Source organism: Ursus americanus, chromosome 1 (assembly GCF_024610735.1).
Source record: "Ursus americanus isolate L20-20 chromosome 1, mUrsAme1.1.p, whole genome shotgun sequence".
Classification (NCBI taxonomy): Eukaryota; Metazoa; Chordata; class Mammalia; order Carnivora; family Ursidae; genus Ursus; species Ursus americanus.
The window spans coordinates 16898956-16911986 of NC_142127.1; the positions used below are offsets into that span (position 1 = coordinate 16898956).

General features: G+C 42.6%; 1 protein-coding gene across 13 annotated transcripts in view; it reads left to right on the forward strand.

Annotated features, from left to right (window-relative positions):
- Positions 1-13031, forward strand: part of MGAT5 (alpha-1,6-mannosylglycoprotein 6-beta-N-acetylglucosaminyltransferase) — a 332386-nt gene that overhangs the window by 215563 nt on the left and 103792 nt on the right. For all 13 annotated transcript variants that reach the window (XM_045783126.2, XM_087857425.1, XM_045783144.2 and 10 more), the window contains 2 exons: positions 1251-1385; positions 7346-7479. In XM_045783126.2, coding sequence (XP_045639082.1) covers positions 1251-1385; positions 7346-7479 — 269 coding nt within the window. The remainder of the gene's footprint in view (positions 1-1250; positions 1386-7345; positions 7480-13031) is intronic.

The window sequence follows — 13031 nt, forward strand, 5'->3', positions numbered from 1 at the left end:
GGCACCGTGGGGCAGATGCAGTCTTCTGTGTGTTTTTGTTATGAATCTCCCTCGGGAACACAGCCACACCCATTGTGGATGGATTGCCTATGACTGCTTTTGTTCTCTAAGGGCAGAGTTACATAGTTGAGACAGAGGACATGTAGCCTGCAAAGGTGAAAGTATTTACTCTTCGGCTTTGTGTAGAAATACTTTTAAATTCTTGGGAAGGAATTGGTTATACAGAACCTGGTAATTTCAGAGGGTCAGATGAGAGGAGGAGGAGGGTACCTGAAGGAGTGGCAGTAAGGAGCTACAGAGCAGAGTCCTGCTTCTAGGACTCGTCCTTCGAAGTAGGATGGCCAGACTTTGGTGAAGGATGGTTATGGGGTGTGGGCAGGGATAAAAGGCATCAGCGAGGACCGATTTCTGGGTGAATGGCAGTGTGGTTCAGTGAGTAGTTTTTATTCCTGCGTGTGAAGTTGGTGTACGATCAAGTATGTTGGCTCCCTGTGGGTGCAAGGAGGGGGGTTTGTATGGTTGGGTGGGGATATGGGTGGATGGAAGGAAGGGTAATGAAAAACTGTAAATCACAATGCCAGTTATGTAATAGTCAGAAGGGAAAATCTGACATAGGAAAAATTAGGAAACAGCACAAGACAGTATAGAAGTTTATATTGTAGCAGCTAGAAATTGAAGACCTTTAGGAGGTCAGTAGGGGCTGGAGTAAGGAGAACAAGTTCTATGGGGGAAAGCAATAGCCACTGAGTATCTGGGACACATTAGGCACTTTTCTTTTTAATACCTCATTTAAGCACCTGAAGAATCCCTCACAGGTTGCTATCTTATTATCTTTTCTGTCACAAATCCTGTTTTGTGGGTTGGTTGTTTTGTTTGTTTCCCATGAGGAGGAAAGACCAGAGAGGTTAGTGACTTGTCTAAGATCTCATGGCTGCTAGTGGAGCTAGGTGGTAGAGATAGATTCAGACCCAGCTCTTCCTTGGTTTCAAAGTCTGTGTGTGTGTGTGTGTGTGTGTGTGTGTGTGTACACAGGCCACCATTTACTTTTGCCGGAATCTGAATCCGGGCTCTGGATAGGCCTTGATGGGTGGGCAGAATTTGGATAGGCAGCACATTGGGACCAACCACGCAGTCCTCCCCAACAACATTCTTGGGTTGTTTGTTTGCCTATTAATGTTGCCAAGTGTTGTATCTTGAAATAAATTATTATTTTCTTTTTTTTTTTTTTCTCTTTCCTGTCCTTTTTCAAGGATAATGAAGAAGGTTGTAGGAAACCGATCTGGCTGTCCAACTGTAGGAGACAGGATTGTTGAGCTCATTTATATTGATATCGTAGGACTCGCTCAATTCAAGAAAACTCTTGGGCCGTCCTGGGTTCACTACCAGTAAGTGCTACCTGCTGTCCTAAGTTGGTAGTTTTTGTTGTTGTTGTTTTGTTTTTGTTTTTAAACTGGGGAACATGGTTACAGGCAGAAAAAGCTTATCAAATATTACCTTTCGGACTGAGTAGGTTTCTCATTCCTAAGTGAAATTCACATTCTCCACAGTGACTTTTTACTTTCAAAGGCTATTCATTATTTTCATTGATTTCTTTTAGTTATAGAAAGTAAGTGTCCGGCCACCTCTTTGTCTTCCTTAATACTCCTCATTCTTCTCTGTGTGCCTACATCAATCTCATTTGTTTAAGTAGCAATTTGGATAAAATGTGGAAAATGTCATTTCTTATGTTGCTCAGGTTTGAGATGATGACTCATTTCTCTTCCCCTTTTCCTCGTGAGTTGTCATTTTTGGAAGAGAAAGCTGTGAATACCTTGTCTGAATGCTGGGGTCTTGTACTTTTTAAGACAAGACCTGTGCTGAGGATGACCCAAGTGCACACCTTTATCATTTTGGAGAAGAACTCGTTGTTTCCCTCAGTATGGGTTTGGGACCACGATTTAGTGTTTGAAATGATTTTACATGGTACACAAGCATGGCATTAAATAACAGTGAATTATATAATGAAGTTTACTAATCTTTCAGTTTTCTTCCAGTCTTTCTAAAAAGGCTTAGTTTGATGCTGTGATACCTCCAACACATCTTGTAACACTTACATGCATTTTTAACAAGATGAGGGTAGCTGTCAATTTCAGCCTCCAGGCAAAGTATCCAGTTTGAATTTAATAATAATTTTTAAAGAAGAGAAATATGCTATTTTTGGTTATCTTCCCCTTACTAGAGTTGGTACTGGCTTTAATTTATGGCCTCTAAAAGTTTCCAATAAATGTAAATAAACGTATTTTATCTAATGGTGTCAGTGGTACATATATTTGGTTAAAAATCCTGAAGTTAGTACCTACCTGACTAGCTGAAAGTGAATGTTGACGTACAGTTTGAACCAACTTCCTAAAAGAACACTTGGAAAATCTTTCAAGTACCCTGACTTAGAAATCTCTCCATGTGTTTCTTTTCTATTGCTATTGGGTAAAATGATATTTTGACGTGTTCTTCTAACTTGACCCAATAATTGAATCCTTAATGACTTGAACTAGGTCCATTTCAGATTGGTTTATAATTTAATATTATTTATTAACTTTAATCTCCAAGCCTATGTCAGATTGCAAGTCCTTTAGTAGAAATTGAAAAGAAATAAAAAGTCAAAATATTAAGAAGAATCTCCAAAACATAGTAGAGCAAACGTCATTGTCTGTAAATTTTCTTGGAGTTTTCTTCCCAGTAGCAAAATTTTTTTCTCTCTGGGTGGTGCCATACTCAGGGACAGAGGGAAGGGGTTGATTGAGAAGAGACGGTGCGCTTTTCATTCTCTTTTGGATATAGTTTCATCAGAAAGCAAAATAAAAATCTTGGTTTGGGCCAGGATAACACTCTACCTTCTGCATCACATTATTCCTGGTTTGGTTTTGTTTTTGGTTTGTTTTTTCCTTGAAATCTTCATACATCACAAGCCATCACATTTGTTCTCAGTTCTGTGGAAATAGTCGTCTTTCTTTTTGGTTAATAAGCCATGTAAGTAAACGATCATTTTTTTTTTTTCCTTTTTAGCTACAGCATTAAAGAAGGAAGGAAGGGCAGATCTATTGTTCTCTGGCATTTAGCAAATGGCAGGCATCTGGTACAAAAGGACCAAGGCATCATGGGCATCCCTAGACTCACATATCCTCACCATTAAGAAGGGCTGTTGGGATGGAAAAATATCCTCAGTGGTAGGGTTTAGGTCAATTAAAAAGGATGATTTCATTATTAAAATGGTCACCACTGGTTGGTATTAGATTCTTGTTGGAGGAAAAGGCACCGTCTCAGAGGAATTTTATGGAAGGGTGTAGTATCTATCTTCCCTTTCTTTAATAAATTGTCTATGTTAGTGATATTAGTTGGCAGGAGGTCTGTTAGGACTTTAGCCCTGCTGTCTTTGTGGTGTGATGAAGCTAAGATTTCATCCAAAGACCAAGCAGGTCCTCTAGAAAATTTCTTGCCACATCTTTCCCTTTTGATGATGAGACACTGTCAGGACTCTCTGAATTCATCTTGGTCGATGGTACATGGTAGGAATTCCATTAAATGTAAAGGGGTCATCTGATCTTCCATTTAGGAGCAAAACCTTGAGTCCTGTTGATCTTGGAAACATATTTGTAAATTCTTTCCAAATTATGTAGGGACCCAAGAAATTCAGTTAAACATGTGTTCAGTGCCTACATTCAACTAGTATACCCCTCGGGGTTGCAAAACTCATACCCATTTCGCTTCTTATGAGGTCTTTGCTGAGTATTGAGGACACACAGGAAAGTGAGGGCAAATAGTGCGAGATATACCATGTTTTACATCCAACTCCAAAGTAGAAAGTAGGTCCTGGCAAGAAGTTGTCCATCTTACAGTAGTGTGGCTCAGAGCAAAGAGAATGTTCCAGAAGTCATTTGGCATTGCCGCAGCGATCCCTGTTAGAAGGAGGCCAGCTGCCTTGGGCAGCAAGGCAAATATCTTTTTAAGTCCTCTGTCTGTTCCTCATGCTTCAGACACACAAAAGACATTAGAGGACCTGCATCAATATTAACAACACAAACCCAGTTCCAAACACACAGCTGTAGGATGTGATTGAAGGAGGGAAACTATAATGTTAAACCTCCTCTGCCATATACAGAGATCCATCCCCTGCCTCTGGTTTATAAAACAAACCCAGGTCAGCTAAAAAATAGACAATTCCCAAACCCAAGCTTAAGTAGGAGGATGTAGAATTCTAAGTTTCTCAGACATTCGGTCATTCATGCTATAGCTTTCCTCTGGGAGGAAGCTCAGCATCACGTAGCACGGTATCAGAGTCCGGGCTTGCAGGCGTTAGGCTCCCACCAGGCATCGTGACTCATCGGAGTTTGTCTTAATTATCTAAATTTAAAATCAATAAAACTCCAAAGTTAAAAATAAAATCACACGCCAAAGCTAGAGAGGCGTATACCGTGTAGAGTAGATTGCACATGAGTCGAAGTAGCCAAAGCCTTCCAGAGGAAGGTTTCTTAGGACAAGGGTGGCCTGTCCCTCCCTGCTGTGCCTGCACAGTGCCTGTAATCTTTGAGGCTCAGCCCTGGCCCTTGGGCAGGAGCGGAGCAGCCCCACCTGTCCGTGTGTGTCCCTCCCTCCCCTTCTGCTCTCCAACAGCCCTGTACACAACAGTCACTGTCATCCCTACATGAACGCTGCCATCTTTCTCAGAAGAAAGTATGCTGGCTCCAACCAGTGGCTTTTGTATCTTATTTTAGTTAAAGAGTTAATTATAATATGGAAGGTTTTTATATAAGTTTTTAATGCAAATTTTGATACTAAAATATATCTAAGTTAAGGGATGGCAATGTTTTATTAAGAAAAGGAATACCCCAAGCTACTCAAAGACCAGGGAAAACACACACGGGTCAGTTCCTTGGTTCCCCAGCTTTCTTTTTCCTGGACTGTGGCCCCTGTTTCCGTCCACCTGTTGGTTGTCAGGCTGATGATGTAGGTATTCTTGGTGCTAATTGGGAAAATTGTCACTGTGATGGTAGCATGTTCCTCGAGAGCCACACAGGAGTCCAAAATAAGGAAACGCTTTCTGTGCTCAGCTTGTATTCCCTCCTGTCCTCTTTCTTTTCCTCCCTTCCTTGTCTGGACAGAGGGTGGCGATCTCGGAAGAGAAAATCACCACATGAAAGTGGTGATTTGCTATTGATTTTTCTGGAAAATCCAATCTGGTGTCTGCATTTTATTTTTCTGAATCACACGTTGATGTAAAAAAAAAAAAAAGTTGAGAGAATGCCTTTATCATAGTGGGAAAAGGAAGAAAGAAACTGGATCCGGTACTTACAACTCACTTGCCATTATCTGATTCTAAAATGTGGTTTTTAATATATATCTGCTTTTATGCTCATCGGTCCAGTAAGAGCCATTCAGAAGTATTGCTGATGTATAACCACAGGAAGCAGAGCTATTTTTATTGGCCAGGCCCAAGCTAAATTAACATCAGTGCTTTGAGAATCAGTGATGAATTGGAGGAATGAGTTAATTAATGTAGGAAGTTTCAGCATTGATTCTTGTGATTGGTCATTTTTTTGTGTGCTCTAAAGCAGTGATCGAAGGCTCTTTCTGTAAAGGGCCAATGTAGTAAATATTTTAGACTTTGCTGGTCATATGGTCTCTGTGGCAACCACTGAAGTTCTCTGTTATTGAGTGAAAGCAGCCATAGACTCTAAATGAACAATTAGGCATGGCTATGTGAAATAAAACTTCATTTCTGAACACTGAAAATGGAATTTCATCTAATTTTCATGTCACAAAATATCCCATCCCCCCCCCTTTTTTTTTTTTAAACCATTGAACATAAAGATCATTCTTAGTTCACAAGCCATACAGAAATAGGTGGTAGACCAGATTTGGCTGACCCAGTTTGAAGCCTTTGTTGGAAGAGCCAAATGAAACATCTTCAGTTTTACTCCTGGCTCTGGAAGAAAGCAGTAATGTTCCGGTACTGTCAAATACATAAAAATCGACACTGCCTCTTAAGAGGGATTCTAAACTCTACCTAAAATTAAATACTCTTATTAATCGATGAAAATGATCAACGATTGTTGAAAGAGCTAAGGCATGCCTTAGGCTTTACGGAGAATAAGACCTCCATCTTCATCCATTCAGGCTGCTGCAACAAAATGCCACAGTCTGAGTAGCTTAGAAACAACATTTATTGCTCACAGTTCTGGAGGTTGAAGTGCAAGGTCAGAGAGTCGGCATGGTCAAAGTGAGGCTCTCCTTCCTCCAGCTCTCGGGCTTCTCACTTTGTCCTCACCTGCTGGAAGGAGCAGGGGAATTCTGTGGGTGTCTCTCTCCCTCTCTCTTTTTTTTTTTTTTAATTTATTTATTTTAGAGAGAAAGAGATCAGGAGTGGAAAGGGCGCAGGGAGAGGGAGAGAGAGAATCTTAGGCAGACTCCCTGCTGAGTGTGGAGCCTGACGTGGGGCTCCATCCCACGACCCTGAGATCATGACCTGAGCCTAAATCAAGAGTGGACACTTAAGCAAGTGTGCCACCCAGGTGCCCCGGTGGGGTCTCTTTTATAAGAATACTAAGCCCATTCATGAGCTAACCACCTTCATGACCTAATCATCCCCCAGAGCCACATTTCCCAGTACCATCACCTTTGGGGGCTAGGGTTTCAACCTGAGAATTTGGGAGGGGAATACAAATATTCAGACCATAGCCACTTCTAAAAATGGTAGTTCTTTGTCTCTTCACAACTCTTCATTTGGCACCACTGTATGCTCGGCCCTAGCTAGGGGGATGGCAGTGAACATGGCAGTCTGCAATGCCAGTTCTCGTGGAACTTTGTGTTTTGCTGTTATTTGAGTGATCTTCTGTGACTTGTCAGCTAATCTGAAGCAAAATGTATGTGTGTGTGATGGCTCAGGCTCAAAAGTCACACATGGAGATGTTTGGTATATATATTCTACAGTCTCTCACTTACCACCCACTAGTGTTTCTGATGAAAAGTATTTGTCCATTTTGGGTAGTCCCTGCAGGATGGGTTAGAGCTTTTACTTTTTTTTTTTTTTTTTAAGATCTTATTTATTTGAGGGAGAGAGAGAGCACGAGTGGGGCGGGGGTGGGGTCGGCAGAGGGAGAGGGAGTAGCAGACCCCCCCACCTAACAGGGAGCCCGACACAGGGCTCTGTCCCAGGACCCCTGGATCATGACTTGAGCTAAAGGCAGACGCTTAACAGCTGAGCCACCCAGGCACCGCCACCTCCCCCCCCCCCCCCCCACTGCCCGAGCTTTTACCTTTTGAACTTTGGGGTCAGGGTTATAGTTTTACCTGCATTGCTTTTTCCTTTCAGGTGCATGCTCCGGGTCCTGGATTCGTTTGGTACCGAGCCAGAGTTTAACCACGCTAACTATGCCCAGTCTAAAGGCCACAAGACGCCCTGGGGCAAGTGGAATCTGAACCCACAGCAGTTTTATACCATGTTCCGTGAGTACTCACACGTCACCTCTGCTTTCCAGAATGCCCCCCACCGAAGATAAATGGGAAAAGAAACTAAATGGCTGTGTATTTTGGATAGTGATTCTCAGGGCTTTTAGCTGTAGAAACGTGTGCTGTGGAACCTTTCCCTTGGGAATAACTGATTTCTTTGTTGTTACTGTTGTTTAATTGGAATTGAAAGGCCATGTGAGCATTTTGTGAAAAGCCTGAAAATGTTCTAGAGAAAACATGTTCAACATGAAGTATCACTGAAAACCGTTTGGGAAAGGACTTCGGGTGGATTCTGGATTGGCAGACACTAAACACGTTTCATTCCGCCTGGATGCTGTGTAGGGTCCACCTGATGACTGCTGAGGAATGAGGTCTTATAGATTTCCCAAAAAAATAAGTCTTAATTATCTAAGCATCAACCCTTGTAAAGAAAAAAGTCAGGTTTTTTCCAAATGAAACTGTTTTACACTCTGTTCCATATTTAATCATCTTCTCGAGCGCTGGCGCCAGAATGAAATCTCACTCGCTCTTGCTCACAAGGTGTCATCGATGCCAACGGCAGTGATAATTTCAGGAGGTGTTACAGCAGACACCTCAAAAATGACGCACTGACTGACCCCAGTGTTAGGTGCTTCGCATTTTTCTGTTTGTCGTGTTCCCTTTCCTACATTCACCATTTCTTACTGCTGCTATCAATTTACTGCCTCGAGCCTCATTTTATTGATAATTAGCTGAGGATTGTGAAGGAAACTCCCAAATTTGATAATGATCATGCCCAAAATAAACTTAAAGTCCGTATGCGTTGGTGATGCGGTGAAGTCCTATTCTGGAAATGTTACACAAGTTAAACCTGACTTCGTTTGAATGCTCAGAATGGAGAATTCTCATTTTCCAAAGTTGTCAGAATAATTTTAATCCAGAGATTTTCATCCTAGAGTTAGTATCTAAGATGCGAATCTATTTCCTTTGTTGAGACCCAAGGGACCCGTGGCCTACTTTTCCCCTGTGTGCTTGCCTCTCCCCCTTGTATGCAGTCACCTAAAGATGACCCTTTTCTCAGGTTCACCAAACATAACAAAGAGCACATTGGGCTTAATTCTTGCATGTGACATATGAGACAGAAGAGTTATGGCAATTGGAGGGCGGTGACTTAAAAATGAGCTCATGGTCAAGGGTTCAGTGTTCTTTTCAGCTCAGTAGAATTTGCAAGAGCATATTATATGCATGGCACACATTGTTACTGCTCTTGGGGCTGTATCGTCCTGCTATTGCAGCACGTCCCGGGGGGCACAGTTTAGGGCACAAACTAGTATGTGGTGTGTTGGGTGACAGATGGCCGCGCAGCATGGTAAGGCGTGATTGCAGTTAGCGCTTGGTTTGACTTTATTGTACAACTTTCGAGGGTCTAGGATGAGGTGGTACAAAGTAAGGTGAGAAGTAACCTCTGCACCACGTCAGATGAAAACCGCTAGGCCTTTCTAAAATGGCCGGAAGAGCCCGAGTGATGCGCTGTATAGATGTCCTCTACAAGATGGTGTTGCCTTGTGTCCAGGGAGTAGAAACAGGAAGCGTTTCCAGAAAGTATTAGGTTCTCTTCTAGAATGTTGAAAATCAGAGTCCTAAAAACCTGTTTTGTCCTCCATGAATGGAGGATTTCAGCAGTGTTGGGTAACTGAATTGGAAGAAATGCATTGCTTAAAATGTAACGAAAGATGAAGACACGGTTTAATTCCTATTAACCTGGGAAGGGGTGAATTTACTCAGAATTCAGCAGGAGTCAGGGGAGAAAACTGATACATTTGACTGCCTTAATAAAAAAAAAGAAAAAAGAACCTGTATGGCAAAAACATAAAGCCTATCTTGGTGCATTAGTATCCTTTAATATATAAAGAGCTTTTAAAAACTGAAGGAAACGTTCCGTAATCCAAACAGGAAAATGGGCAAAGCCATTACTCATTCTGAGGAAAGAGAAGCTTATTGCCCCAAGCATTTGAAAACACATTACCCTCACTCACCGTAGAGAGAAATGCGTATTTTAACCGCACCAAGGTACCATGTCCCCAACATCAGGTTCACCAGGATCCCGAAGGTGGTAGCATAGCCATTCCAATGGTGAGGGTCCGTCCATCTTTTCCTGCCCTACTAGTGAGAATGCAGCCTGGTACTAACCGGGGGTGGGGGGGAACACGTATTTGTTGGATCTAGCAAAACTATCAACACATCTTCCTTTTGACTGAGCAGGTCATATCTAAGAGTCTTTCCCAAAGATAAGTGAGCAGAAATAAAAAATGGTGTGTGCACAGGTCATTTGTTGTGACACTGTTCGTAATAGGCAAAGAGTGGAAATAACCTAGATGTTCATACTAGGGGGCTGAGTGGATAACATGGTCCACTGGGAGAGGGGAATACTGTGAAACTGGAAGGACCAGTGAGGACAGTCCCCACTGCTCTGAGGGCAATGACTGGGATACAGAGAAGTAATAAAACCAGCAGGCAGGGCAGCTTGTCGACTTACTCCTTTCTGTGTAAGAGGGCAATGTGTGTGTATGTTAGTGTATATGAATTTGCCTGTCTTTTCAAAAGAAATAAAGTATGGATAAATAACAAGCCGAAGAAAATGACTACCCTGGAGGAAGGGGGTGCAGGACCAGGCAGAAAGTAGATGTCTCTTTAATGTACTTTATTTTAATTTGGGAACCAAGTAAATGTTTTACATAATGAAAGAAAGAAAGGAAAGAAAGAATTCACTAAAAACTGAAAACAGATTGAAAAAAATAAAACACGCCTAATGTTCTATCAGATTAGTGTGAATGTCCCACACAGAGAAAATAATTACTTCAAGTGACTTTAAAACTCAGTCTTTGGATCATATATTCATAGTGGGAAATATTTACGTTGTTATTTGAAACTCTTAGAGGTTTACTGTAGGAGCCCAGATTTTCAGTATACAAGAAGTTGGGTAGTATTTAAAGAATTTAAGTAAAGACTGTATCATCCTTGGCTTGAATAGGAAATATCAGTATCAACTTACTTTTCTCTTCAAAAAAAGAAATGTTTCCTAGCTCTGTACTTCGAAAAGGATCAGAAGTAGAGACAGTCCAGTAGCAAGGAGTATCCTCAGCACTCAGATTAGGAACCTTTTCAGTACCTTCCCCACGGGGATGCCTGGGTGGCTCAGTTGGTTAAGCGTCTACCTTCGACTCAGGTCATGATCCCAGAGTCCTGGGATCAAGACCCGCATCAGGCTCCCTGCTCAGCCAGGAACCTGCTTCTCCCTCTGCCTGCTGCTCCCCCTGCTTGGGCTGTCTGTCACTCTCTGACAGATAAATAAACAAAATCTTTCAAATAAATACCTTTCCCACTACAAGGAACCTCCTCAGACAAATAGTGGATTCCAGGTCTAGGGCAGGAAGCAGTCACAAGGGGACCTCTCAACATGCCAGAAAGCACGGAAGCTAAGGAAGACCACTGGGGTAGAGTCAGAAGGACATAGGAACCAAAGACCGGATAGTTTGAGAATCAGAAAGAGGAACAGCTACAGCGGATTGCAGTCAAACCAGTGACGGATACTCTGCGGGTCCAGGATGATCCTTCAAATGAGAGAAGCCCACAAAGTCCATCGGTCCCCCTTCGCAAGTTGCTAGGACACCACGTCATTACTCTGAAAAATAAAAGGAAAGAATCCAGCTTTGATCCTGCCTTTCTAGGGCAAGTTGTATTTGAAGGTAATCAAAAGTTGATGAAAGAAATTTGCTAATCACGAAGAAATCACAGCTAATAAATGCCAAAGGGATGAAGAATGAGAAAATCAGCATTTTAATTCTCTTAAAGAGACAGTAGAACAAGGTGGGGATCATCCGTGGTTGGTACGGCCTTCGCGTCACAGGTTGGTGGAAAGCTTTCTCATGAATGACGCTGCCTTATATGGAGAAAATATGGACATGAAGAGGGCAATTAAGCAGTTGGAGAACTTTGCTGTATTGTGATGTGTCTGGGCTGGCGAATTGGCACAAAACAGTGACTCCGAAAGCCTGCCCACAGAGAACTTGGGTGCCTCTCCAGAGGGGTCCTTTCCTACCCCAATGATGAAAGGGTGGGTCTGCTCTAACCCAGTCATCCCCACAGAATCTTCCATTCCCTCACCCTTCAGGTAACTGTGGCTATTCTCATGATCTGAAGGGGAAGATCGTTGGTTTGAGTGTAAAAAGGAAGTGTCAGGTTACATTTATGTATTGTTAATTATTTTTAAACACTGCATATTTACTGGTGTTCACTGTGTGGGTCGACAGTAATCATATCGGTGTGTAAATATGCACGTGTATTACACAGTTGGACTAGATCTCGTGCTGATGGGGTGCAAAACGGAAAGTGTAGACCCCCAGGAATAGAGTTGTTGTACTTGTAGAACTGTTGTCTTCCAGTCCAGCTGTCGTCTGACCAGATTTAGCGGTGTTCTGGCGTGTGTGAAGTGCAGAGAGAGGAGAAAGGGCCCAGCTGGCGGACAAAGAGAATAACACACCATTGCTGACGCGTCTTCGGGAGCAATGGCATGAGGTTGTGCTGACCAGAGCGCGTTTGCTCTTCAACATTCAGAGTTGAACACTTCTCACCTTAAAGCTGCTCCTGTTTCTCCTCTAACTCCTCTCCTCACTAAGTTGGTAGAGTTTCTACAGGTTGGAAAACCTGATTTTCCTTTATTGTTTTGCTCCAAATCTCAGAATTTCACTGCAGCCAGCCTCTTTGTGTATTCTGTTTGCATTTGGGCATTTTTGTGTCGGTATAGACTATTCCTGATACCTCCCGAAGTGGCTTCTATAGGGACCATCTCAGTGGTCAGGCAACGCTGAGTCCCTTTGGCTACATCTACTGAGTGATGCTTTTTTTCGAGAAGCTGAAAAGTCTAGGAGTTCCTCCCTCGTGGCAAGCGCCTCGTTCCTGCACTCACCTCTTGTCCACACTCCAGGCGGCCTGTGGGCTAGGCACTAAGGCCTTCCTCTTGCCATCAGAGCTGGCTCTTAAAAGCTCAGCTTGGACTAAGCTGTCCCCGCTCAAAGACCCCCGTGCCCTCCCATTGCCCTCCCCCTACCCCCCACTCCATACCCCTCCCCAGGTGCTCTCCCCGGCCCCACCAGACAGCCTGCCGGCCTCTGAAGTACCTGCCGGACGCCTCCTCAATCTTTCTTCCTTCAGATCACCCTGATAGCAAAATTGCTTTTTTTTCTTGAAGTCTATTTAAAAGACTTCCTTTATCGTTTCAGTAAAATTGAAGAGAAATGTTAACCCTATCACAAAAACAAAAAGCATCCCCCCATGGAAAAAGGCCCCCAAATTCTAACATAAGCATTATCATAGTTTTCACGGCTATATTTTTACGTGGTTATAAATACATAATAGAATTCTGGATCTCCTTTTTTTTTTTTTTCCTTAATAATTTTTTTCAAGGTTCTTTATGATTTCCAAAGCTCTTTTATAGTCCATCAAGTGACTAGCTCCTAATTTGTACCTATTTTGGGAAAATTATGTTGTTTCTTGTTGACAAGTAACTGCTG